This window comes from Vanacampus margaritifer, chromosome 1 (assembly GCF_051991255.1).
Source record: "Vanacampus margaritifer isolate UIUO_Vmar chromosome 1, RoL_Vmar_1.0, whole genome shotgun sequence".
Taxonomy (NCBI): domain Eukaryota; kingdom Metazoa; phylum Chordata; class Actinopteri; order Syngnathiformes; family Syngnathidae; genus Vanacampus; species Vanacampus margaritifer.
In genome coordinates, this window is record NC_135432.1 from 13,925,267 (window position 1) to 13,952,884 (window position 27,618).

The 27,618-nt window shown below is 39.7% G+C and overlaps 2 protein-coding genes across 5 annotated transcripts; both read right to left on the reverse strand.

The window, feature by feature from the left end:
* Positions 1-641: 641 nt before the first annotated feature.
* rap1aa (RAP1A, member of RAS oncogene family a) lies at positions 642-10,853 on the reverse strand. 2 transcript variants are annotated; one of them, XM_077574450.1, is made up of 9 exons: positions 10,755-10,853; positions 9,625-9,742; positions 6,868-6,955; positions 3,969-4,037; positions 3,417-3,473; positions 3,196-3,336; positions 2,073-2,216; positions 1,858-1,990; positions 642-1,175 (listed from the first exon to the last, which is right to left on the reverse strand). In XM_077574450.1, exons 3-8 carry the CDS (start codon positions 6,922-6,924, stop codon positions 1,904-1,906), a joined length of 555 nt encoding a protein of 184 aa, XP_077430576.1. In that variant the 5' UTR covers positions 6,925-6,955; positions 9,625-9,742; positions 10,755-10,853; the 3' UTR covers positions 642-1,175; positions 1,858-1,903. The 2 variants fall into 2 exon arrangements, with proteins under 2 accessions (XP_077430576.1, XP_077430567.1); XM_077574441.1 differs by having other exon boundaries at positions 642-1,363.
* Positions 10,854-11,868: 1,015 nt separating this feature from the next.
* Positions 11,869-27,257, reverse strand: kdm5bb (lysine demethylase 5Bb). Of its 3 annotated transcripts, none has more exons than XM_077574384.1 (28): positions 26,916-27,257; positions 25,614-25,691; positions 25,133-25,255; positions 24,883-25,053; positions 23,955-24,011; positions 22,499-22,660; positions 21,621-21,714; positions 21,419-21,537; positions 20,597-20,755; positions 20,402-20,521; positions 20,163-20,321; positions 19,852-20,033; positions 19,578-19,740; positions 19,374-19,493; positions 18,214-18,408; positions 17,948-18,129; positions 17,489-17,613; positions 17,214-17,364; positions 17,021-17,135; positions 16,572-16,927; positions 15,728-15,866; positions 15,469-15,648; positions 15,213-15,374; positions 14,241-14,726; positions 14,064-14,148; positions 13,797-13,987; positions 12,791-13,042; positions 11,869-12,705 (listed from the first exon to the last, which is right to left on the reverse strand). In XM_077574384.1, the coding sequence occupies exons 1-28, from the start codon at positions 27,066-27,068 to the stop codon at positions 12,565-12,567; spliced, it is 4,620 nt and encodes a 1,539-aa protein (XP_077430510.1). In that variant the 5' UTR covers positions 27,069-27,257; the 3' UTR covers positions 11,869-12,564. The 3 variants fall into 3 exon arrangements, with proteins under 3 accessions (XP_077430510.1, XP_077430501.1, XP_077430519.1); XM_077574375.1 differs by having other exon boundaries at positions 15,713-15,866; XM_077574393.1 differs by lacking the exon at positions 23,955-24,011 and having other exon boundaries at positions 15,713-15,866.
* Between the last annotated feature and the right edge of the window lie 361 nt (positions 27,258-27,618).

The window sequence follows — 27,618 nt, forward strand, 5'->3', positions numbered from 1 at the left end:
TTGACTTAAACGTAAGAGGAGTTAACCAATTGTGGGGGAAAAAAACAGCTAAATCAATGAAAAATATGTACACTGACCTTACATATTTAGACTATTCCACACTATATTTTATAGTACTACATAAAACAAATTGAATTTAAAACGAGAATTATTATTATTTTTTTTTACACTTTTCCTTCAATGGATATTACCATGCACATTATTACATTGCTCATTCTGGTGTGCACGCCTTGGCCACCTGGGGGTAGTAATAAGCCAGGAACCCGGAGGCAGTCTCAGCTTCTCAGTATGGCAGTTGTTCTTTGCAGATGATAAATAATTGAATATTGTACTGTTACAGTGTCTGCATGTGTTGCTCCACATTTGTTCAAACAGCAGTTATTTTAATACTGCTGCACATATGCTAATCATTAGCCCGCATCAATAAATTTTCATTGTTTAAGTTTTATTCCCGCAGATTTATGACTATGTAACATTACATAGTTGTCTGAGTTTCTTGCATGCACTGTTTTTTTTTGTGGCTCAGATTTACCCATTTTAAAGTTAAGTTGTGTCTTTAAATTTGACAGTTTAATTTCTAGGCTAAATATATTGACTATATTGGTAACAAACAAGCAATTTTAAACATCAGGACACACAAATTAAAATGTACTAAATTTTAATCATTTCAAAAAAGAGAAACAAGAAGCAATATTTGAAGTGATTTAGTACAATATCTTTTCATTTTCAGGACACAAAACAGAGGCAACCCTCCCTCCCATCCAATAAGTCTATAAAACATCAACGTCCTCCGCTTTAGTATGTAAAACAGAAGTTGAATATATTACGTGGAACATGGAAGGCTTTCAGCTCAATATAAAACCAAGTCACTTAGGAAATATATTATTATCAAAGTGGGAGAGTAAGATAAAAACAATGATGCATTGTCATTGCCACTGTTAGTGCATAAATGTAAGAGGCCAACATTTAATAAAATTGACTTTAAGACAACACGTTAAATCCCAAACACTGCGCTCTTCTTATCCATGCTGACGCTGTGAAACATTAAAAAAAAAAAAAAAAAAAAGATTTCTAAAAAGAAAAAATTAAGAACAGGATTTCCAAACATGTGGCGGCGACTCCTGCAATCTTTCAGAGAGGATATGGAATGTCGGCATGGTCTGCTTCAGACAGTTCTTCACATGAAAGACAAAGTAAGTTTTCATTTAGCCATTTGTGAGTCACAAAGAAAAGCTAAAAAAATGTTGTTGTTTTTTTAAAAAAAAAAATGCTTGTATGTGATTTGTCTTGGAATGTGATGATGTTCACTGGGATGAGCTTGTCCTCATTTTACCATGGGGGGGAAATGCCAAGTTGTCCCATTCTTTAAAAAAAAAAAAAAAAGTTAGCAGGAAAAACATTCATTTTGCTTCCAATGAGATTCAAATAAAAACACAGTACAATACGAGTTGAATTTGTTCTGTACCAATGCTTGCAACTCAAAACAATTGTATCTTAAATCATGAAATTTAAATTGCCATCCATCCAAAAAACAATATTTGGAAAGGTCAAGAATGATAGAATTCCTGAATGCTGATTGAGTTCAACATATTATCCTTGCACCTGCAAGAATCTCTCAGAACACAAGTAATGGACTGCATTTGGAATGACTGCGCAGTGGGTGGCAGTCTATAGAATGAAAAATTGGTCCAATTGATCCGATGTGCAACTTCGACATCGAGACAATCATACTATATAACAGGTAAAGAAAACAACTTTGGAATATCTGCCCACTGTCGTGACTACTAGGCATGAGAGGATTATACTCGGGGTGGAATGCATTTGCTTGGACTAAATGACATTTCAACAGCCACTCACCTGGCCTGGAGCCTGCATTTGTGAATGTGTGCGTGTGAAGGCGCGGTTAGAGCAGCGTGCAGCCTTTCTTCTTTTTTGGCTTCTTTTCCATTGGTGTTTTTCTGTTGATTTGTCGCACCAGATCATAGAAAATCTAAAAGCATGGAAGTGAGCAGATCATGAAACTGCTGGGAACCAAAGTTGCCATAATCGCTGTACAGTTCAGGTTAACTTACTTCATTCACGTTAATCTTTGATTTCGCCGACGTCTCTAAAAAGGCACAGTTGCTCCACTGACGGGCCAAGTTCTGACCCTGCTCCTTGCCCACCACGCGCTCATCCTCCAGGTCACATTTATTCCCCACCAGGATCATGGGGACCTGCGTAACCAATGACAAATGTTTAGCATTATGACTTGAAAAAAAAAGAAAAAAAAAAAGGGAATTAATTAGAGACACACGCACATGCATGGAAAGCGCTGCTATGAATTAGTAAAATATTAACAGCAAGACGTCCATCCTCTCACTGGAGCCAAACATGAACACACACAATGAGATGCAGCTGACATTTGCAAGTCAGCACAGAATAGGGAGCCCCTCCCCCTCACTGTGCTTCCAAAAATACGGGGTCATCTAACTGAAGGGCTGATAAGTAGGTGTGCCCAAAAAAACAAAAAAAACAATTCTCATAAGAATTGCGATTCTCATTTAGTATGATTCAAAATGGATTTTAAATGTCCCAAAATCAATTTTATTTAAATTATTTTATACTGTCTTCCTTTTGTTTGTCTGTGCCTTTATTGGGAGCGCTGGCCATGTTGTACCCGGTTTGGCCACTTAGGGGCAGTGTGGTTTCACGCGGTCTAATACACTGTTAAGTTGTAGCCACATTAGAGAGTAGAAGGAAAAAGTCACGATCAAGTTATTCCAATAAAAGTTGTTTTTTTGCAGCGTGGAGCCGTTATTTTGAGTGATAAACGTGCCGCGAGTAGCGCGCTAATTAGCATTAGCGAGTCAGACTGGAGTAGATCATTACGATTCGTTGAACATCTATAAAATTGATTCTGAATCGAATCGCACACCCAAAAATCAAATCGTGAGACATTCAAAGATTCCCACCCCTACTGATTAGCACCACAAACCTTTCCTTAAATGTGTGTGCGTGGGGACAAAGATGCATGCTTGTATACGAGCAGAAGACACAGTCCAATTGGTTATCATGCTGTGTATGTATTTAAGGCTTGGTGATAAATCTATTTGATCAATAAATTCACATTTATTACATAGAGTGATTTTATAAAATTCTTATTTATTTAGCAGCTTCCATAGTTCAAATTACGACTTGATGCATCCCACTCACGTCCTCAGTATCTTTCACTCGCAGGATTTGCTCCCGGAGATCCTGCAGGTCGTTAAACGTGGACTGCGCTGTGATGGAGTAGACCAGAGCGAAACCCTGGCCGTTCTTCATGTAAAGGTCCCTCATGGCCGTGAACTGCTCCTACAGAGCACGACGGCAAACACACACGTCGTCAACACACTTGCTTCATTTGACTTTATGACGCGGGTGGCTTCACGTACTGTTCCAGCTGTGTCCAAGATCTCCAGCATGCATTGCTGCCCATCAACTTCCACTTGCTGCAGGAGAAAAACAAAGTCATCGCCACAATTACAAATAAAACTGTGATTTATAAATTCTTTTTTAGGTCAACACCTTTTAAAGGCAGTACAGCAGAAGGCTAAAAACAACAACAACGGTTAAACATTCTGAAGCGTCCCTTTCTTACTATTGGGAAATTGCTGAAATGAAATTATATTTAAAAAATATATATAAGAATAAAAATCTGTGATAGTGACAAAGCAAAAAAAGTGAACCGCAGTAGCAGTAGACAACTGCAACAAATGAAATCTGAGCACATGGGAACATTTAACATTTTCTGTTTTAAAAAAATTATATATATTAAGTTGTAGCCACATTAGAGAGTAGAAGGAAAAAAAAATATATATATATATATATACACACACACACACACATTTTTATATATACATATACATATATATATATACACACACACAACAATATAAAGAAATATAACAAGGATATTTTAAAGAAATTATGTATCTAGATTTTACCTTTCTGTAAGAGTCTTCAATTGTAGGGTCGTACTTTTCCACAAAAATTCCTTGCACAAACTGGACTGTCTGGAGTGGATGAACAAAGAGTAAGTCATGATCACATAATTACAACAATGTCAAAATTTTCACTCTAGTTTAAGTTACCAAAGACGGTCCCCTGCACTATTAAAAGCATCACACTGAGCATTTATGCCTCCTGTTTGTATTGGCAGTTAGCATTATTTTAGTTAACAAAAAAAAACAAAAAACTATTTCATTAACGAACTAAAATGAAAATGTAAAAAAAACAAAAAACAAAAAAACAATCACTAACTCAAACTAAATTTTATGTTTACAAAACAAACTATATCTATAGTGAAAATGTCCTCCATTTTACTCTTTGGTACTGTAATTAATTTAATGCATGAGCCTTTGGGGTTGATTTTTACAACAGCGTATTAGGGCCACGTATAATTCTTTTTTTTTTTTTGGGCGGGGCAACATTACCCCCAAAAAACTTGCAAATTTGCAAATACTACTAGACTGTTTGTGCCAATACTTTTCGGTTGGGTTTCCAAACAAGGAGATAGTAATTGCTTTAGCAGAGATTAACCATATACGCCTCGCTTTGTGAAGGTCCACACCCGGACGATCAAGTATTTAAGTTATTTTGTTAAAATGTATATTTACTTGTACATTTATGTTTCCAGAATGATTATTTACACTTTTTTTTTTTAAATGACAAATATCTAAGTTGATATGTTGAATCTGCTGCTCATTATTTGTCATTCACTTGCATTTCCCTTAAGTATGCTAGCATCGGTTTGGTTGATTGGTTAGTGTTAGTCAGCTGATAGGAGATCAGGAAGTGTTGTCGCTCTGGCTGCGGTGAATGACAAGTAAAATTTGAATTTAAGAATGAATCCGTCTCCATCCTGCCTTTTCATTTCATAAACAGTGTCCCATTAACCACCAACGAATCCTCACATGATCAGACTATAGCGACACTTACGTGTATTTCTTGCAAATTTGCCACTTTCTAAAGTGGCAAATTTGTGAGTTTTTTCTCGGAATATTGCCCCCGCCCTCAAAAAATAAATAAATAAATAAATTATACGTGGCCCTAATAAGCTGTTGAAGATTTTAAATGTGATTTTAAGTATATTTATTTTCAATATTAACCGGAATAAGGAGGTTTGAAAGTTTGTCACACAGAAGTGACGCCATCTAGCAGCAGCCAATAGAAAAGCACCTTCAGATGACATCACTCCTAGGCAACAATTTTGCCGTGCTTGACTTTTGGCTCCAATGGCTCTGCTCCGCTGCTTTTTCATTTAACTCAGCCCAAATGTAACGCTAGGTAAGAAATGTGTTACTTTTTTCATTTTATCAGGGTGTTTATTAAATATTGCGCACAAGTAATACACTTAAAAAACAAACGAACAAAAAATGAAAACTAATACTGAAACCAACTAGAACCAAGTATTTTTTTTAAATAACTAAAACTAACAAAACCACCTTAAAACTAACTAAAATGCAAATTCCAAATCTATAATAACCCTGGCAGTTAGTCGACTAAGAGGGATGTGGTGGCTCTTTCTTCAAGGATGTTGACGTGACAGTAAAGTGTGGAAAGTGACAAGTTCGATTTTTTTTTTTAACCAAAACTTTGCCGCAGTTTTTGTGCATCTGCTCTGTTTTCTTACTAAACCCACGTGACTCGGACAGACATTTCCCGAAATCAAACCCCACACCAGCATCCCATGTGTATGCAAGACTTTATTAACTGGTCTCTTGCTTAGTGAACATCAGCGAAGAACAACCGCACATTCAGCAGAAGCATTTTGAAAGTTTGTTGTATTTATTTATGGAGTGTGACTGTAAATTAAGCCCCACAGGGCCACTAAAAGTTAGGAAGGAAAAACACCATAGAATACAAGAAAGAACTTTTAGCAAAGAACGAAAATGACAGATTTTCCTTCCAAACAATCAGCGCTCCTAACAAAATTTATTTATCCCTTCCTATTGCCATTTATATTCTTAATTTTTTTTTTTACATCATTTTTTGTACGATAAATGACCATTTCTGTTTGTCTTTTTGGGTGTCTGGAAAGGATTAACTGGAATTTCCTATGGGAAATACTAGTTTAGTTTTCATATGAATTCATACTATGAATCAGTTTTAGTCAGCCTTTTTTGGGGCAGATGTATCACAAAAACCAATGTTGCACTGTATCTTATTGTATTCATTCACAAGAGAAATTAACTCATTCACTGCCATTGACACCTATAAACGTCAAAAATTTATTTGAACTATTTCTATTAGTTTAACCTTTTCCCCCCACTTTTGTTAACAAGAGTATGAAAACCTAGACTTTTTTTTTTAATTAAATCTTTTTATAAAAAAAGAAGAAGAAAAGATTATCAAAAATTAGGGGCATCAGGAGATTAAAATTTTCAATTCTAATTAATCACATGACTTCAATAGTTAACTCATGATTAATCACACATTTTATATCTGTTCTAAATTTACTATAATTTTTTTCCTAGGTTTTCATAGTCTTGTTAACAAAAGTTAACAAAAACTAATGACTAGTTCAAATGAATTTTTTACGTCTATAGCCGTCAATGACAGTGAATGAGTTAACCCTCTAATAGAAACAGATTAAATAATAAATATAATGAAAATAATATAATATAAATAAATTATTTCATTTTAGATTGAAAACGCAATTGAAGAGTCACTCCGTTTTTTCGTTGAACTGACATTAAATACATGGAGAGGTTTCAGTAAAATTATTATTCAAGAAGATTCTTTGGACTCGTGTTCTTTCATAAATGTTTGTTCAAAAACAAATCACAGTTTAGTCAAGCAGTCAAATAAGACTAATGTGGCAGCATACAGTAAATCCCTCACCAGTGCAGACTTTCCCACGCCTCCTGAACCCAGGACCACTAGCTTGTACTCGCGCATGGTGGGCAACTTCAGTGTACACCACGAGGGTCTGTGAAAGGACAGAGTGTCAGTCAGAGGGTGCATGGATCATGTTTAGCTGCAGGAAGCCCACTTCAGGTCCACGCAAAGAAAATCTGCCTTTTACAAGTGAAAACAAAACTGTTTTAATAATGCTAGTCCGCCCCCCCAAAAAAATACGTGTTTTCAAGCAGACAACCATTTGGTTCTTTGAAAACCACAAGACATTTCCGCAAAAAGAGCAACTGGTCAACAAGGCAGATGCAACAATGAACTTCAGTGCTTCAAATCTCATTCTTGGCTAACAAAACAAGCTCTTTCCCACCCACTGCCGTGGGACTTGTGTCGTTACGGTATAGGGCGTTGCCTCTTAAAAAAAAAAAAAAAAAGCATGTCAGATAGGAGTTAATGGAAACTTCAAATTAGTTTCTCCAAATGCTCTGCAAGTTCAAGTTAAAAAGTGTGACTTTTGTTGGCTAACAGCAAGAAATCTGTCATTACAAAATGGAGGACAATCGCCTACCATCACCTTTGTTAGCTTGACCCAATACTGCAAAAGAAAGAACCAATTTACGTACAGCTTATAATTCAGTAGTAACATGCTGTCTTTTCCCATCAGGGTTAATCACAACAAGTCATTCATTTTTTTTAGCACAGTAGTTTATGCCAGATTCACTTTCAGAAACAATCCATCCCCTTTTTTTTTTTTTAATCCGTGCTTAGAAGAGACCAGGATTTGAACCGATGCAGTCTGAAAAGGCAGGCAGCATGTACACTACACGACACATGCAGCAACGTGACAAGACTTCCACAAACATGACAGTCTGACAAATACTTGTCTTGTTGGAATGGTCATTTCAAACCCAAGAACCCTGCACCAAGAATTTTGAAAATCAGACGATGGCTTCTGGAAAAACTGATTTTTTTGTGTGATGGGGGGAAAAAAATGCCTTTTTTTCCCCCCATCACACAAAAACATTTTTATGTGAGATCACAAAAAAAACGACCTTTAAAACTGACTAAAATAGAATAACTTCATTCTTACTCAAGATATCTCCTTTACCCCATCATTTCATTTGCCAATTAACAACTTTCAGCTAAAAAATTCCACAAGCTTGTACAAGCCAGAGTTCCCAGGGGTTTTCCAAATCGATGTGTCAAAATGACAATGACGTCTCTTGCCTTAAGAATTTGACTTAAATAGCGCAAATGGAAAATTATTCATGAGACGAGCAGTTTGGGCAGTAGTCTGGGTCATGTCCTTTCTTTTTTTTTTTCTCCCCCCCCCCCCATCAGTTTATTTGTAAAGGGGAAGTTGAAGTGCTCATTCCATGTTTTTAAGAAAAATGCACAAAGATGTCCACTTGTCACGTTGCTGCTACCAGTGCTATTAGAGCCAAACTGAAAATATTAAGTACCGTCATTTTTTTGGCCACTTTTGGATAAGCCGTACCCGCACCGTTGTATTAGCCGCAGGGTCGAATGCAAGTGAAAAAAGTAGTGGCTTATAGTCCAGAAATTACGTAATGATTTACAAGAATAAAGTAAAAAAAAAAAAAAAAAAAGTTTTAATCTGTGATTTTACAAGAAAAAAAAAAGTCTTAGTATTACAACTTAATGTAAAATTGTAATTTGACAAAGCCCAAATATCGCTAGCCAAACAGCATACAAGTCATTTTGCACTTACTGTCACAATATCAATAAAAATATGCCTGCTATAAATGTTTATTTTTTCCTTTGTGTCTTTTTGTAGGTTCTCGGTCAACCAGGTCGCTCCTGTTTTTATAAATGCATTCTTTATATCCCCAAAACTAATGTCACATTAATTAATCAAGGAGCAATATTACATAAATATTATTTACGGCAAATGCCAGTGATAGAGTGAGAGAGAGAGAGAGAGAGAGAAAGAAACACTTCAAACTCATTTCGGATCCTCTTTGAACAGATTAACAGTTCTGGGTCTTTGGAACCTTTGTCAAAAGTGGAGACAAACAATACAAAAAGCACTGTCACCCTCAGGCAGCATTTGCAATTCGAAGAGTGACGTGCGATGCGCCGCCAGAGGCCCACACGGACAGCTCCACAATAGGCCATTGTGATCGCACTACTCGAGAGCATGTACAAACTGAAAATGGAGATCGGAGGCTGCAGGCACCACCGTGACATTCAAATCATTCACGACAGAGGTGAGCCGAGTCCACAAGAATGCGTTGGATTTAAAGCTGTTCAGATAATCAAGCATCAGATTGCATAGGTGTATTTTCAATTTAGTACAGTATTTTTGGCATCAGGCTCTCCTCAGCTCCTACGAAAAAAAAAAGTGGAGCAAATAGGTGGAAGCTCTTCACTAACAAATTAGTCCTCAAATAATTTTCTCGGCCAAATATTGCTTTGGTTCACGAACTATGCTTCCTGATATCCACTATTAGGAAGTAGCATGGGTGTTTTTTCCCGCTGGCTGGTCTGCTGTTATTAGCACTCCCTCTCCTATGGGAAGTGCCATCTGACAACACATCGACACCGCTCAGGAATTGAACATTTTCCAACTCAAGGCGTTGCTGCTGTGCTGTCAGGATGTTTTTGCTTGCTTTTGTTTTGGGGCTCAGGTTTCCCTTGATGTGGTTCTATATTGCAAAGTGCTTCATAAACAAAAATGGAAGAAATTAAAAACACATGCGTGTTGGGAACAGATTAACATACTGTGTAGACAGCAGCTGCAGATGTCAACTCCCTCTACATCTGGGAGATCTTGGGCACACAGAGGACGGCGGCAGGTGCTGGGGGTCCGCAAGGGCCACAAAGTTCGAAGATGGCAGTCCTTCATCAGAAACGGTACCATTTATTAAAACTCAACATAAATGAAAGGGGGGTTGTATGATTTACGGCTTTTAACTGAGTCAAAGTCAACATAAAGTTGACAACTATTTATCTTAATCAATTCTAACAGAGTAAAATCGTCAGTACTTCATGAGTGATTTGTCCAAAGTTGAAGTCTACCGGACAACGTCCTAAAAACATCTGATTAAAGCACAAGCGAAGTTGTACTTTTTCATATTTCAAGAAAGCATTTCTCCAAAAGGAAGGGTGTGGCTATTAGTTTCCAAACTTGCCCAGTGTTCGCAAATTTTAAAAAAAAAAAAAAAATCTCCGAGCGAGAAAGTCAGCATGACAACAGAAAGTGACTTTTGAACACCACCGAGGAGGAAAAACGCTAACTTTAGTGTGTTGCTGTTAAAATTAGTACAGTACTGTACTAACTAGCAATTCGCTGACGAATGAATATACGACTATCGCGAGTCGACACAGGATGTTACTGTGCACAAGGAAATAAGCAGTGTGTCGACTAACGTTGGATTCTCACAAAAATAACAATTTAAACGGAGCTCCAGAGCCAGAACAGCCATTTTTTCTCCGTTTTTACGACGAGCTTACTAAAAAAATAAGTTGCGCCAACACCTCCGGAGGAGTTTTGAGGTAGCTATCCAAAGAGTAAGCAACAAGGTCTACTATCCATGACAATAGTGTGGCGTGAATGTGGATTTCTGTCTAAAATAAGGGGACAAACACAACGCGGAACCACTTGCCAAACGCTATTTTTTGCATCGCCAACAACTGTAGTTAATCATTAGCTTGACGTTAGCAACCCATCGAGCCTGCATGCTATTACACTCCCCCCGCAAGAATTGCTCCCCTGCGATCGAGGCGAGCCGGGGCTCGTTTTTCTGTCTCCCTTGGAGACTTCAACTCTCGAACAAACTACTTAAGTTGAACGTTGGCTAAGCATGTAACAAACTGTAAATTCTGCGCAGAAGCTTCGCAAAAACACTCACCTTGTTCCGCTGTGTGTGAAGTGTGTAAGTGTGCCCTAACCTAAATCACACTGGGCGAATGTGAATGTGCGGAAGGATTAAAACAGGCGGTCGTTGATTGGCTCAAGATCAGCCAATCACAGCGCACCATATTTAGGCACTTGTTTAAATCCCATTCATTATTTTGGTTTATTTCAATAATGCCTGCAGGGATTGTATTGCAACGTATAGTAAAAAGTAGCAATGAATGAATGAATGCTCAAGACGTCGGATGCCATCCACTTATGAAAGAAATATAAACCATTAGTTATTGTGTGTCTGATAATTGTATATGCTTACAAATGGAATGAATGCATACACATCCCTTTTATCAATAATATACTGTAATGCACAGTGCAGTGTTAAAGCGCACGATCAGAGACATACTGTTTGCATCAATACTGTATGTCACAAAAAATATGTAAAGCTGTGGGAGGGAAAAACAGACTTCTTTCTTAAAAAAATAAAATAAATTGTTCATTTCTGTTTTTGCATTTGGATTTTAGTATTTATATTTTCAGAAGCCGTACAATGGCAAGTAAGACTCAGACGTGCATATTTGTGCAGTGAGTGTCGGTATGGTTTCAACACACCTAGGAAAATAACCAGTATGTATGGTTTGGCTTGAGGGTGTTATTGATGGAGAAGTACATAAAAGGTCAGAAGGAGCTGTTGATTTTGAGAAAGCCTATGGCAAGGTAAACAGAGGAACTGTGGCAATGCACGAGGAAGTCTGCAGTGGCAGAGAAGTAGGCTATGTTTGAATAGCTCATGACAATATGAGAGCAACAGTAGTCAGATGTGTTGTTGATGTGGCAAAGGAGTTTAATGTGGAGGTGAGAATTTATTGGGGATCAAGTGTGAGGCCCCTCTTTACAAGTTATAGTTGCAACTTGTCCACCGTGCTGTAGTTTAGTGAAATACTGCCCACTGCTGGCTGATAGTGACATGGCATCTGTCATGTCCGAACAAAATTTGTCGCTCATACCCACTGCTTATTTGTTCCATCCTCTTCTCCACCTTTCTGAAAGTATCTTCATAGTCTCGTTGCCATTTAAAAACCACATCCTGGATCAATGTTGCATCAAAGACAGACTTATCCATAGAACAAAATGAATTTATTCCACAATATAAACTATGCCAAGTCCACACTGAGTAACCTATACCAAGTTACACGCTGCCATTTGTACATGTGAGCAGTCTTTTCTTTCATCCCCCTGCTGCAGCTGCCAACCATTCACCTCTGTACATCACACCATTGCTATGGCAGCAACAATTCACCAGAGATCCATTTGTCAATTTGGACAGAAATTATTGCTCAGATAAATAAAACTATTCTACAAAAATGGCAATAATTATATTTAAGATGCATGTACTAAACACTGGATTTAAAAGTGAGAGGGGGAGGCAGGGAGGAAAACTTGGCTCCAATATTATTAAATCTTGCTACGCATGCAATGAGGTTTGAGAGAAGAGAATATTAACCCCTGATCAACCATTTAACCTTTACTGGGTGTGTTTGAAGTAAGACTCTTTTGCGCCTGTGTAATGGCATCCCATGCAGTACACGTCACATCCTGCTTTTTTTTTTTCATTTTGACTGCCACAACCAATTCTTAAGAAGTAAATATATATAATATGCATGTAAAAAAAAAAAAAACTTAACAATTATAGTTCTGGACAACAAGTGAAAGAGAAGATAGCACCATTGGTACAAAAGGGTTGGACAAATGAGCCGAAGGTGAGGTTGAGACTGGCGGCAGCCTAATAACCTGGGTGGGGGAAAATCTCTTCAGTCCGTCATGTGCGCGTTGCTGCTCAGTGCACATCGGACACAAATGTAGTCCTCCTTTTCCGCCATCTCAGCCGTGACGCCAACACATACTTGGTGAAACCACTGGTTGCAGCTGCCATCACACTGGACCCAGTTCACCTGGAGGGGAAAAAAGGGACAATAATAATATAACAACTAAGTACTGGTTTTGCTTAATTTATTCATTTGGAAACTTTATTCACACCTCATTTCCCTCAGGGAGCTGACATCTCTCTGCGGGACACACGGCCATGTCCTCATCTGACTCGTCAGAATGGGAGATATCAGAACGTGGCGAGGACAAGTTTGAGGCAGGTCTGCGCTGTAAATCCTTTTGATCTATCTTCTGTCTTTTGTGAGAATGCTTTCTGTCCCTTGCCCTGCGTTCCCCGTTCACAGCCAAATGCCTTTTTGCTTTCTTCTCTGACACCATTAGAGCTTCCCTCACTTTAACATCCTGAAATAGAGAGCACATTAGAAACAAGCTTCTTTTTTTTTCCAAAAAGAAAAGCAATGAATTCATTCATGCATTCATTTTTTTATTTTAAATTGAAAATTCAAAATTCAAAATTAAAAGTGCTGAAGAAATGAAATTTTTTCACAATTCAATATAAGGCTTTGATCAAAAATGCAAAATTTAAGAACATGCCTCACTCATAACTGAGTTTTATTTCAGTATTTGTGAATTTTGGTAATTAGTAGCCTTAGAAAAAATACTTTGTTTCTAAAATGACATCCCCCAACCGAGGCATGAACAGACACACAGAATGAACGTAATCTAGCTGGACTTTGAAGTATTCGGTTTAGGTGAACAGTATAGGACTTTTAATAGGTTTTATGTGAATTAATGAGTACACACACGCACGGACATACAAAAAAAAAGAAAAAGAGCAATGATGATGACATGTCCAATCAGTAAAATTACCGAATGAACAAAATTGAGCTCTCTCAAAAAAAAAAGAGAAGGAAAAAAAAAAACAAATTAACGTAATTGTGTTGCTGAAGTGATTTGCACTTTGTTCCTGTGAACAATACATAATTGTCCAAGTTGATTTCATGGCTAATAGATCGTGACAGCTAACAAGCTAATGTATCTTTACCAACGCTCATTACCAAATTAATGGTAATTAACGTAATTGAAATCAAACCCCGTCATGTGGCCCGTTGATACATCGAGTAAACAGGGATCTGACATTTCATTTGACATTTACCTGGTTGAGTTTTTTTCCCTGAGAGTGAAACTGTACATGTTTGTCGCAGTCTGTGGAATCGCCTGCTGGAGACATTGCATGCTGGCTCGTGGCTCTGTCCAATAAAACATGGTGCAGGGTCTGGATTTCTGGCAGTGACACCTGCAGGAGCAGCCCTGCCACCATCAGTTGCTCCAGGTCCTGATTCAAGCCTGTCAGACAAATACATGACATCAGATGTTTTCCCTTCAGTAGATCAAATTTGCATGTGAGAGAATGACAGCTGACCTTGCAGCGGAATGCATCTCTGCTCGGTATAGAAGACAGTCTGAGCATGATTTGTCTTGTTCCACTCTGGAGTCAAACAAGGGGCCTGCAGGAAAACAGGAAAATCACTAAGTTTGCTCGTCAAAAGTGAGAAAAAAAAAAGAAAACGAAAAGTAACACAAGGAGACGATGAAGGACCTGAGTGTTGCTGTAAGTGTCGGAGGAATCTGATGCACAACGGGTCAGAACGGGGGGTGTTTCGGCTCCATTCTGCAGTTCTGTCAAATGACAGGACTGTAGAATCTGCTGTGCGCGACACTGCCAGCTAACTGTCCTCTCAACCAGGTGGTGCAGTGCGTCCCCCTCCGGCACTCGAACCCTGATACGCTTCAAGGATGCCAGCAAAGGGTGAATTTTGTTCAGTGGCGGTTTTCTGGATCTCTGACACTGGGGACACAGCCACGGCGATGAATCGCTGAGGTCTGATTGGTCCCTGACACACACACTGTGGAACGCGTCCCTGCAGAGTTCACACTGCAACATGGCTCCCATGGGCGCCTTCTGACAGACGCAAACTTTCAAGTCTGTGCAGTCTGCGGTGGGGAGGAGCTTTGACTCGTTTGCCACTCTCAGATGACAGAAGGCCTCCATCTCCCTGACCCGCAGCTCCTCTAGAGTTGCATTCTGAAAACAAAGACAAATCACTATTTAGACAGCCAGCCGCAACATTTTCTTTTTCAAATTCACTTTAGCCCAAAAACTTGCTGTTAAAAATGCTGTCAAGTTAAAACCGAGGGAGGACTTAGTAAGTCCAGCGGTAGCCAACATTTTTGTGACAGTTTTAGGCAACAAATTATTTCAAATGACCTTTAGTTGTATGTTATGATTCATAATGAATTATATTCATCAATGTGTAGACACTGATCATATGAATGATTTCTCACAATAATCAACAATTTAACGAGTAATAATCTTTGCAACTTTCTTTTAATTTCCATAAATCTCTGCAAGGGTTTACCTTTTCAAATGTTCACTTCTCCAACAGTCTAGTCTATGTGAGGTTTATGCAAGTGTAGGATGCACAATAATGAACTGAGGGAGCACATCCATTAAAGTGCAGGATACTATTTGCGAATATGGATTATGTGTATAAAATGAACCAGCACTTACAACAGAGGCAGAATCCTTGGCCTCTGAAAGTGCTTTCTCCACATCACTGACAGAGCTGAGCCTTACAGTTTTCTTCTTGTTACTTTTAGGTGTTTCCTTCCCTTTCTTGGCCTTCCTCTTGGGAGAACCTTCATTTCCAACCTCACATCTTGGACACAAAGCCTGTGACGAAAAACAACAGTGAGGCCGCCATTCTCTTCAGAGGAGTCATGATTACGTTGGGGGATGGGTGCTTTTTATTTATTTATTTTTTTACCTCAAGTAGGGTATGGGCTGTGTCTTTGTGAAGGAAAACGGAAGCAGCAGATTCTTTCCAGTCTTGTACTTCTGCCATTAAAGACTCAAGTCTGTCTAAGGGCTCCAAGTGGACTTGAATGGCTTGTCCTCGTAGCACCATGTCAGATAAGTTGTCCACCATAAGTATGCAGTCATTAGCCTGCAAAACAACATGCTTGTAGGTTAAACATGCGCGCAAATGTGAACGCATGCGGCTCAAATACCAAATGTGTCCTGACCAGAAGCTGCTCGGCTTCCTGAAGCCACTCTAGAGCTTTTCTGATGGTGTCTTTTAGGAGGAGGCAGTTAGGGAGGTGAGAGGAGATGCCAGACACTTCCTCAGCTGCAGCACTCAAGGTCTCAATGGAGTGAGGTGGTCTGGTGGGTAAAACAGTACACAATGATACATTGTAAGTATTATGACTGGACACAGTGACTTCCAAGATAAAAATTCATTATGAGAACTGTCCTTGCGTTGTTTTCAGTCCACACAGGAAATGCCGTGTTTCAAGACAGGTTGAAAGGTCTTGGACCTCAAACTGCCATTATATTAAAACGAGGACTAGTTCTATGAAATCTGTTTGTCCTCGTGAATTTGCACAACCTAACAGGATGAAACTCAAAATTCAGAGCTAAGCATGGCAACTACACATGACAAAGGAACATCACTTTTGAAAAATATAGTTTAGGCTCTAAGTTAAGATGGAGAGATGCACATTCCTAACAGCCATGCCATTAAAAGCAACTTGTGAGAGTAAATGCTGAACAGCACCAGTGGAATGAGGGCAGAACTAAACGTGATGCTCACTTTTTGTTGATCTGGTTGAATATTCTAGCCACAGCATTTTGCACTAGCTGGAATTCAAAATGAAGCAAAATCAGGCGCACTGATGTAGTAGGAAATCATTCAGATACAATCAGTGCGACGACCCATTCAGAAAGTGAGACATGGCTAATACAAAAAATATTTTGTACAATTAAGAATGAAGCTACCAATGATTGATCTTCCATGATTTGGATGTTTTTGCACCCTTGTGAATAGATGTGAACACCATGATACATGATTTGATCTGCTGCCTTCACCTGGCTTTCAGAAGAGTGCTCGCTTTGTCCTCCCAGTGCTCTGAAACCGTCAAAAGCTCCTGCAGGCGTGCCATGGCCTTCTCCACGGACGAGTGCGGTGCCAAGCCAACGCCCTGGTCGATGAGCCTTCGCATGGTTTCCAAAGTCAGGGTTGCAGGCTGGATGCTGGCTTGCTCCACACCCTCCAACCAGCGGGCCTGTTCTAGCCGCTCCCTCAAACGCGGCAGCTCAGGCAGGTCCACGTCAAAATCAAAGCTGACATTTAACAGGCTCTGAATCTCAGCCACACTGGGAGCCTCCTCAGCCAGGACCTTCTCGCTGTGTTGCTGGAAGTCTTCCACGCGATTCAAGAGTTCCTTCAAAGAGACAGCAAAACGTATTGCGTTGTGCTTTTTGTGATACGAATGTAACTTCACAGATATCTTCAGATTCTGTCAACCTGATCCTACCTTCAACAAGGGGGCTTGAGTGAGGCTGCAGGAGAGGTTATACAGCTGCCGTACAAACGAACTAAGCTCCTCTACAGTCAACTGGCTCCGGGATTTCAAAATGCCACATTGAAACCTTGGGAAGGGGTCAAGTCACTCTCATTACCATTAATCGATACAGCTAACCTTTACATTTGATGCATTAGCAAAATACCTGGTCTGCCTTTTGCCGTTCAACAGTTGCTGCGCCACTGAGGAGCACTTCTCTGCATCTTGGGTGACCAGACGCAGCCGACGCAGCAGGTCGTTTTCAGGGAAGCGTTTGGACTCCGATTCAGCAAGAAGAGTGCGAAAAACTGGCAAGCCTGTGGAGAGAGGACCAGTTCGTGACCTTCACACATAATATGCTCCATGTGGTTGTTTTTGTTTATCACTGTGATTTGGATTGGCTAAATGTTTTGTGTTTTTTCTCTAAACTTGTTGGCTTACCTTTCTTCTTTTCCAATTTAGCCTCAAGAGTCTCTGACACACAAGTGGCCCATGTATCATACTGTTCAGCGCGCTGCTTCGAGGCATTCATCATGGGTAACAGGTCCTCCAGTGTGAATCTGTAACTACAAGAGGAAATTGAGTGTGAACATTTAAAGGGGAAGTAGGTCTCAGGTAACAACCAATCACATGTTAGCTTCAGATAACAGGTGAGCTGTGATTGGTCATTGCCTGAGTTCTGAGATGGATAAAAATGGCTGGATTTTGCTTCGTAACTCATATTCCACAAATGTAATACTAAACAGAATGTCATGGTTAGACTAGTGAGGTCACATATAACATATTATATGTCAATAAATGTTTAAGGTTGACTTTATTCACAGATTTACTTAGAAGCTAAGATTTCCACGTAATGATATTCATCCTATAATGGCTTGAAGTCTGATCAGTGGGACTTACTTCAGTGTGTAGTTGGTGACCGGGCAGGAGCACAGATCACTGATGTGGTGCAGACAGACCAGCACTCCTGGGCTACAGGGACAGGTGATGGCAGACAGGTAACAGGTGGTCCGGCACTTGGCACACTGCCGCTCGTCGTCCTGGAGATGATCGTATTTTGCCTCCTGCCACTGCACTAACCCCTTTAAATGGGAGGTCAAACCAGTGGTGAGTGGTTATGAGCGAAGGACGTATTTGACAGCGCAAACTTATTATTACTACTTCACCATTTTTGTCACTTTTTCCCTCAGTGCTTGCTCTTCCAGGATCATGGTGGCCATGTCCTTGTGGACAGCAGATGCGAGAACCACATCGAGTGTTTCCGCTTTTGCTGCCATGTTGCACACCATCTCGTCATGGGAGAAGACATTGTACCGGTGTAGTGTGCGATAGTGATTGACACATTGCCTACCAAGAGACATCTGGAGTAACAGAAAGAAAAGATGAAGGTTGTACAAAAACATCGCATTGTGTTTAAATGCTGCCACAGATGTTCTACAATTACAACAAAATACAGGCTTGTCTCAAATGTCAGTAAACATTCACTTGGCTTTTTTTCCGCTTCACGAATCATTGGGACAAACGTGAGGCCAGCAGAATTTGACAGCTTAGGCTTTGCAGTTTTTGCAATCATATCATTTCCTTGCCAATGGATTGACAATTGACTTTGGAGCAGCTTTGCAAAATTGTAGCCAGGCAAGAATTTTATCTGCCCATGATTGCAGTACAATGCCGGTTTGAGAAACCTAATGGTGGTCACACTACTCCAACAAGTAGAACAATTTACGGCATCCATGGGAAGTTTCTTGTTACAGGGTCTGTTCTTGACAAAGCAGCAAAGGGCCTGCTACTACCACCACTTCTGAAAACATAAAACACCTAGAGCCGGCATTTGCGCAAAACCTGGCAATGTCTATCCCAAGAACTGCACTGGAACTCAGCATCAACAACTCGATTCAGAGGATGTTTTAGTGAGTGATAAAACTTCCCAGTGCTGACTTCAGGTTATTCAAAGGCTTCAAGTCAAAGATTAGGATGCTTTCAATTTGAGGTTAGTACAGGTAAAGTTTTATCACTCTCCAAAGCATCCTTTAAATTGAGCTTTGCAGCTTCTTATTCATTTTTGAGACACTTGCCATGGATAGTATAAATTGTACGATTACGTGTTTACGGAGTAGTGTGATACTGCTCCAATGGCCATTAATGAGCCACGAGCAAGGAAATGGTACTAAATATTTATTTTAAAACGCCTCAATTGTCAAATAGTGACAACCTCACATCTGCCTGAATGATACCTGAAAAATAAATGGAAATAAGGAAGTGTATAGTGACTTTTGGGACATAGCGGACCAAGTAAAAAAAAAAAAGGAGAAAAAAAAGGGGTTACCCAATCAACAGTGCAGAAGTTGACTGCCTCTGCAAAGTTGAAGCCTTGATTGAAGCCACTGTGGTAGGCTCTGGGAAACGTGACCACAAATTCACCAGCACACTGGTTTGTTCTATAAATCTAAAGCAGAACCAAAAAAACCCATAAGGATCCATTTTACGACGTTATTTGTGTACTGTTGTGTTGAAGGTGTGCAAAATATACCGGGACACCGTGGGCCATTAGGGTATTGGGGTTCATGATGGTGACCAGCTGGTGCAAGAGGTCAGGCTGAGACTCAAACAGTTCCGGGGCCAGTTTCTTCATCACCTCCTCAAGCTGCTCTGCAGCAAACCCAGGAGCTCCGTACCAGGTTTTGGGCTCCCCCCTAGGAGTGAATAAAAGAAACATGAACAATGTAATTGACTTATCTTTATTCTTGCCACAGAAAGAGCTGAAGGTCAGTGAGCATCACTCCTTGCAGGATTTTGGTTTATACCAGTGGAGGTAGTTGATGGAGTAGCTCCAGTGGTCTTCAATGTGCCAACAGAAAGAGGAGAAGCACATGCCAACGTAAAGCCACGGCAATGTCATTCCGCAGATGTCTGCTGTCACATGTGTGAGGACGGATGGATTCATCATTGCCATGTTGTTGAGGTTCCACCCGCACTTGAGGTATTTCTGCATAGGAGGCGACAGATGCAGACCAATAAACATGGAATTAGGCATATTACCCATCAATTCAATCCGATTCATGAACTTTTTTCCCTATTGTTTTGGATGATATGCACCACATGATGACTAGTATACCTCATCATCTGGAGAAATCTTAACTTTTCCATTGGGAATAGGGAATCCGCTCCCAAACTCCTTTGACGCAATATCTGCTCCATATTCAACAGTAACGTCTTCCTCAATGGCTCCCACCAAGCGCCAGAACTCTTTTTCCACTAGCTCTGTCGGTACCATCTGGAAGATATATGAACAGGAACAATCAGAATGCTTGCAGAAACACATATTTATTTATGCATAAACTGCATTTGACTTACATGAACTGGCATGTTAAAATAATCTGATTTGAATGCATCTGCCATTTGCCCAAAAGCACGCAGGGAATAGTCTCTGAAAGCCTGCTCAAAGCCAAACGCTTCATGAGGTTTGCTACATTCCTAAAAGAAAATAATGTATTTAGCATATTTGGAGATGTTTTATTCAGTGTTATTGTTTACATCAACGATCGTCACCTGAGCCAGACACTTGGGGCACCTCCAGTCTCCCCTGGGGACGTCAATAAGAGGAGGGATGAGGCAGAAGGTATGGTAGCTGTCGTCACAACCATCACATAGCAACAAGCGGTCTTCATTTCCTCCACTGCCACAAACCAGACACACGACCAGATCCACCTAGAGAATGAAGAAAAAGTTCCTACTTAATATGCAGCAGTCACATTTTTAAAAGCTTCCCTGATCATTTGTTAAGGTCTATCTGCTGGTAAAAAGATTATTTCAGATTTCACAATGTAGGGTTCCTATTTATATGCAGTCTTCGTTGTTCGTAACTGAGTTATGAATATACTAGGGGTGTCAAAATTAGTGTGTTAATTTTAAGTTTCTTTAACGTCACAATTTTTTTTAAACACACAATTAATGACCGCCCCTTACTTGGAAAGCCTGTAGTGGGGAAATTGAAATAGTTTAAGCGCATGCATTTTTGTGTCGACCAATTTTTGTGGTCGACCCAACCGACTTTGTCGACTTTTTTCCCCAGCACTAAACATTTTTTTTGTATATTTTATTGTAGACCTACATGTAGAACAGATATATAATTTGCGATTAATCTCGAGTTAACTATTGGAAGTCATGTGATTAATTACGATAAAAAATCTTAATGGCCTGACACCCATGGAATTACATTTCTATTTTCATTCTTCTGAATGTTTCCAATAATTCACACTAAAAGTCCTCCATAAAGACTTGAAGAGACAAAAATCCAATATTCTGCAGGTTTATATTTCTTGTTGGATAAACTGAACATTCATATATTTGCAAAGACGAATCTTTACTTACTGGATTTGGAGGAAGAAGTGGGATGTATTTTTTGTAGCGTTGCTTGAAATTGTCCTCCTCAATTGCAGGTTCCTTGACTTCAACTGGCTCCTGTTTTACTTGAATGGGAATCTCTTTCTCTGTAAGACAGCCAAGAGTGAAACATGAGTTATCGTGTTTCAAAACAAACCACTGCAGCAGATGCACTAGTGCGGTGGCAAACCTGGTTCCGGCTTGGCAACGAAAGAGCCCATCCTCCTCCTCAAGTTTGGGCGATTCTCACCTGGCTCGCCTGGTTCAGTCTTCACACATACAGACTACAGGAAGAGGTGATGTAGATCATGTGAAACAACTGATTCAGTGGCTATAACATGTCTACCCACATGTTTAAATGCAAAGTTTTTTTGTTGTAAAAAATGAGACAAATTTAAGTGAATTTAATTTTTTTAATCTTTTTGAGAGCGGCGGGGAACTCTTCATAAATTCCCTCTACCTTGAAGATCCAGTTCCAGCTGAAGAAAGACAGCCCTAAAGCATGATACTGCCACTATAATGTTATACCGGTTTATGATATTTTTTGGCTAAGCGCAGTCATGTGTTTGCACCAAACACACCCTTTGGAATTATGGCTAAAAAGGTCAGCCTTGGTTTCATCGGACGATAAAACATTTTCTTATGGTTAAACCTTAAGGCTATTAATTCCAAATGGTATGTTTGGCAAACCAAAAAAAACTGCACATCACTAAAAGAATATAAATTCCTTAAATCAAACAAAAAGACAGAAAAGCTTACTAGAAGGTCTGAAATGTATATGGGATAATCTGGGGTTCTTTAAATGATGGCAAGTGTGTGTTGACTCCCATTTAGCACGAGGTTGAAAATGTTTGGTTAAATTGGAACATAGCCACAGACATCACTGTAATAAGAAGGTATGTGCACATTTGTACAACCACATTATTTCAGTTAGTTTTACATCTCCTCTAAAAAAGATGCACAACTTGTTGAGGTTAGTGGTGGAACAAGTTTTGCAATGATTTATCTTGATCTTATGTGTCATTTTAATGGGTGTGTAGCCTTTTTTTGTGTGTGAACAATGCCCACCTCATACTTCATACGTTTTCCTCTGCGAGCGCTGGGGCAACAATCGGGCGTCTGGACAGGCGGCTGCCTCTGAAGTGGTTCCAGCAGTTTTGGCTCCTTGGTGTCAACCGGATCCATACTTTCTGCGCTCTCCTCCTCTGGGTTGACTGGCTTTTGAACACACTGAAGTAAACAATGTGTATGTTAAAACTATAGTTGAGAGGTTAGTGAACCTATTTGGGTTCTAAAGCGGAAATAACTCAAGAGTAATTTAATAGAATGCAGCTTTTATTGCTGCAAATTGCAATAAATGTGTGGTCACAGAAGTTATCTGCTCAAAAGTTGCGGTCAGAAGTTCACATTATACAACTCATTATGGCATGAATGTCATATTAATTTTCAGCTTTTAATGTTTGTTCGAATGAATCATTCTTTTTCTAGGTTGTTGTTTTTTAAGGGAAAAAAATGCTCAAATAAAACATGAGCCCCAAATTAATACGAAATCCAAGGCCAATTATGAATGTTTGCAAACTGCTGACTACAACTGTGTAACCTTTTTATTAATTATCAAAGCCCCCCAAAAATATAAAAAAATAGTCACTTATGCCAATAGTAAGTTGTTGACATGCTGTGGCAACAGCAACAGTAACAGTGTAAATAAAATGTAACTTCAGCAGTCAAGAGAGACAAAGAAAGGTCAGAAGTAGGATGTGGTTAGCGTGCAAGAGAAACAATGCAGCAACATGCTAACCCAGTAGAGGCCAGATTTGAGATGAGGCGGCAGTGTCAATATGATTAAAGGAAACAAACTGAACAGTGATTCCCAACCAGGGTGCTGTGGCAAATTGTCAATTTCACTTCATTGGTCAGAAAATTATTAACTATTTACAAACTACAAATATACCTTTGTTCATCTATCTATGCCAGCGACATATGGAGACAGGCAGAACAAACGCGTGCTTTTTCACTAACTAGTAGAAGGTACAAAGAAACGATCTACATGTTGCCACTCATGACAGGATAAAGCCTGGCTTTCTGTGAATATATCAGCTTTGCGTTCAATTAAAGAGGCGCAGATTTCACACCGAGTACATCAGTTTGTGAATAAATTAAGACGAGATCATTAGTTTTGTATTCGTAATTTTTGTAACATTTTTGTTTGGTGGTGTGCTGTGACATTTTTCTAATGTAAAAAAATAGGTGCCTTGGCTCAAAAAAGGTTGGGAAACACTGGAATAGAAGACAATGCATATGTTAGACTGACTCATTATTTTTAATACATGTTTTTCCTGCCACCAAAATCGTAGTATTGAGATACATATCCACTTTTGAGTTGAAATAAACACTAGGAAAAAAATGAGTTAAAAAAGGTAAAATATTAGAAAAAGACTTGGAAAAACAAGAGTATAATCGAGCCAGAAATAAACATGCATGTCGTTAATTGTAAGATGTTTTGTTCACTGTAGTGCCTACATACCTTTTCAAGCTCAGGATCAGCCTCCAAACGCATCAGTTTGGAAGCTGCCTCTGGTGTCTGAGGCAAGAGAGAGCTGATGTAATTCAAGTATTTAGAGCAACCTGCACTAAGAGGTCACGTGGTACGAATCCAATGATTAGCTCTCTTGCAATACATAACAGTATTTAAAATAACAACAACATCTGAGCACTTTATGATTATGTGCCAATTAACAGTGTCAAATGGGTGAAACACAATAAAACTGCATAACATTTCACAGTTGTCTGTCAAACACAATTATGGATGTCCCGTTAAGGTATTCTATTTAGGACGGACACAAAAGGCTTCAAATCAAACAAGTAGCTGGTTTGCATATTCAGTGGTGCCTTGAGATATGAGTGTGCCGATTTAAAGACAGATTTTCTGTTTGTTTTTAGACTTTTTGAGATACGAGCTCTGTATGCTGACAGTGAACTTTCCTCTCTTAACAATAAGCAGGTTTGGAAAATTTTGAACAATTCTTCAAAAAAGATACTTCAAGTTGGATATTACTACTCCCGGTTGACGTTCACTGTCCTATTAAGCATAAAAACACATGCATGCATTTTTTATTTTCTGGGAGAAAAAAACAAACTACAGTAATAACATTACTGCAGCTGCCTGAGGAATTGTGACTTTCTCATGTACAGTAAATCTGATGTCTAAAAATCAAATATTTGTGTTTTTTTCTCTTTAAAAACACATGACAAAAAAATTGTGCTGGGTTTTATGGAAGGCTGGAACGTAATATTGGCATTTCAACTTATTTCAATTGGGAAAGATGATTTGAGATACATATTTAGTTTTACGAGCGTGGTCACGGAACAAATTAAACTCAAGGCACCACTGTATTGTATGAGTTCTAATAGGAACAAACAATGTGGTTCTATTGACGCAGGGTTTGACTTACCAGCAGATTTGCGCCACTTTGAAAAAGATTATAGGGGTAAAGGGTTTTCTCATAGTGTCCTCGCAGATGTGAGCCGACAGCTTTGCCAGGGGCGAAGCCCATCTGCATCGCAATCTTGGTCCATCGTCTATCCTGACAGACAATATCGAATCCACCTTCCTCTGCTACTAACTGAAGGGGACATGCCAGTGATGGGAAGTAGTTAGGCAATTAGAACAATTATTAATTACCCAGGTTATATGACACCAACCTTGTTTAGCTGGTACAAATCCAAAATCTTCCTCTCCACATGGGGAATCTTCAGGGAACATCCCTGCAAATCCCAGAATTTGGCAATCTGGTCCAAAAAGTTGAGCTTGACTCTTGTCTGAGCCTGGGATGAAAAAGACAATCGTTTGAAACAATTTAAACATTAAATTTAACATTTAGAGAAATATATATACACCCATCTAACTGCAAAGACTATCATATGTCTAAAAAATGTGTCATCCATCCATCCATCAATCCACATTAAAATCTATAAACTATTTTTCTAATGTGTTAATCTTAAGTAACATTTAAACACCATCATATGATCTTAGTTGCTATTTTCAGCTGTCAAACAAAGATTATTACAACTTTCATTTCATGCCTGCATATACACACACAGCAATTACCCAACAGAGGGAGTGTTAAAAACACCACAAATGTTAAACTTTAAGAAAGCTAATATATGACCAATCAACACTCACCTCCAGTTCATTGAGCCTCTGGATCCGAGGAACAAAGTGAAGTCTGTCAACATCGCAAGCAAATGGAGGCTGCCAACCCTAAAGAGCAAACAGAACAATATCAGCACAAGCCTTTGTCTGGAAGTAGGAGGCTTGTTATGTTGGGAGTCTATTTCTCTTATACTAGGCCTCTGTGGATTGTTGACTTTTTAATATGTCACCCTTGATAACAACATATTGTTAAAATGATTTTAGATACTCAATTTGACACAAAAGGCCTTTTGACACGGAACACTGATCTTCCTCAGTTTGTAACTCAAGCAAAAAACGCAACATTTGAAGGGTTTCTTTAGACAGCTGAGCGTCAACAACAAGAATGATAGCTCACAAAAGGGGAGGCCCAAGTTTTTGTTACAAGTCAGAAGCATACATCCCCCCACTGGCTAACAAAATGGCCAGATGGAAGACTCAGTCAGTCACCAGGCCAGCTTACCACAAATCCAACATGGAGGACAACACCCAACAAGACTGGCTCTCGAGTCGTGCATGGAGAGTTTCTCGTCTTCAAGCAATCATAAATCATAATAAAATGCAATCACACCGCCTAAATTGTATAACCTGGCTAGATACACCTCAATTTTAAGAGTCACGACCTTTTTTAGTTTATTAATACACGATTTTCATAACCTGCTGCACTTGTGTTGCCAGTATATCACTTTGAAAAGTCCATTATTAACATTGGCCTGAACAATATTTATACATAGCCTTTGTTGTAAAGATTTATTGACAATTGATGGCAAGTGTTGGAAGCCACGCTGACCATAGAGCGATGCTCTTCAGCAAATACATCAGATAATTCACAGAAACATTAGGGCAAAAATGTTAGACGAAAGCCGATGTGCTTTATGATGATTTTTGCCGTAGTCCGCACAAGGATGTCTTCCGCATATCCACCTATGACAACAGCACCCTGTGCTACATCATGACAGCTTCTGCTAGTTAGCATTAGCCTCTTAGCTCAACGACTCAGTAACCAGAGCGCCGAGGCTTTGTTGACACACGGCGAACAACAACAAAATCCCACCCAGGACACGCTTGTGGAACGCGTAAAGCGTCCGAGCTGGACAAAAGCGGGCTGCTCGTGACGCCAGCGAGGCCGAAAACGAAGCAGCGAGACGCGGCTGCACAAAGAATGAACCTAGCCGTTCATCCGCCATGTTGCAGTCCCTTTAAATCCCTCCGTGCTTCATCTCTCAACAAGCGTCTCATCGAAACGAGCATCCGCGTCCAAAGGGGCGTTTAAACATCCGCGAACACACTCACCTGAGGCGGCCGGACTTTGCAAATGCCCGTTTTCTCGGCGATGGGACGGATTTTATTGATGAAGGCATACGGGTCTGCAAATTCTTCCCAGCTGGGCTCGAACACCGGGCACTCCGGGGGCGGCTTGAACTCGTCCGGTCGAGGCTGGCTCATCGTTTCGGACAGGACGGGAGGTCACGGTGTCGGGAAAGGGGGATCCGTGTGTTTAGGGGGGGTGTTTTTTGTTCCGTTATTAACCGTCAGGCCGGGTGGCAGCCAGTCCACTTCAACACGAGATGAGGCAGCTGACACACATACACACACACACGCGTCCTCACACACGCACACATCCACGCACTGTGGAGAGAATGTTCCAAGGCAGTGAGCACGTCCGCTCAAAAAACTAGACACCAATTTGCTCCCAAGGCCCTCATGGTTTGATCTTAAGGCTTTCGCTTGAAACCACTTGAAATGATCCATATTCCCCATTGTTACTCATCTTCGCTCACAACGTAGTAGGGACATAAAAGTGCTTTTTATTTTATTGTTATTTTTTTAGTTAAATTACTTTAAAAAAAACCACACACACACACACACACCATCATAATCAATAACTGAATACATAGACAGTGTTAAAAAAAATCATTGATGAACGTGTTGGCTTCTGTGTCTTTTTCCACACATTGTTTACTCGTGTGAGTATGTGGGACCCCAGACTATAACA

What these genes read in the sequence shown, in the direction of transcription:
- rap1aa (XM_077574450.1), bottom strand. Translation starts at nt 6,924, where the DNA reads ATGCGCGAGTACAAGCTAGTGGTCCTGGGTTCAGGAGGCGTGGGAAAG. An exon ending in GCGTGGGAAAGTCTGCACTG is followed by an intron (nt 4,038 to 6,867) that starts GTGAGGGATTTA and finishes CATCCACTCCAG; the next exon opens with ACAGTCCAGTTTGTGCAAGG. An exon ending in TCTTGGACACAGCTGGAACA is followed by an intron (nt 3,337 to 3,416) that starts GTACGTGAAGCC and finishes CGTGCTCTGTAG; the next exon opens with GAGCAGTTCACGGCCATGAG.
- kdm5bb (XM_077574375.1), bottom strand. Translation starts at nt 27,068, where the DNA reads ATGAGCCAGCCTCGACCGGACGAGTTCAAGCCGCCCCCGGAGTGCCCG. An exon ending in GGGAAAAAGTGACAAAAATG is followed by an intron (nt 18,130 to 18,213) that starts GTGAAGTAGTAA and finishes TCCCATTTAAAG; the next exon opens with GGGTTAGTGCAGTGGCAGGA. An exon ending in CTCAAGCCCCCTTGTTGAAG is followed by an intron (nt 16,928 to 17,020) that starts GTAGGATCAGGT and finishes GTCTCTTTGAAG; the next exon opens with GAACTCTTGAATCGCGTGGA.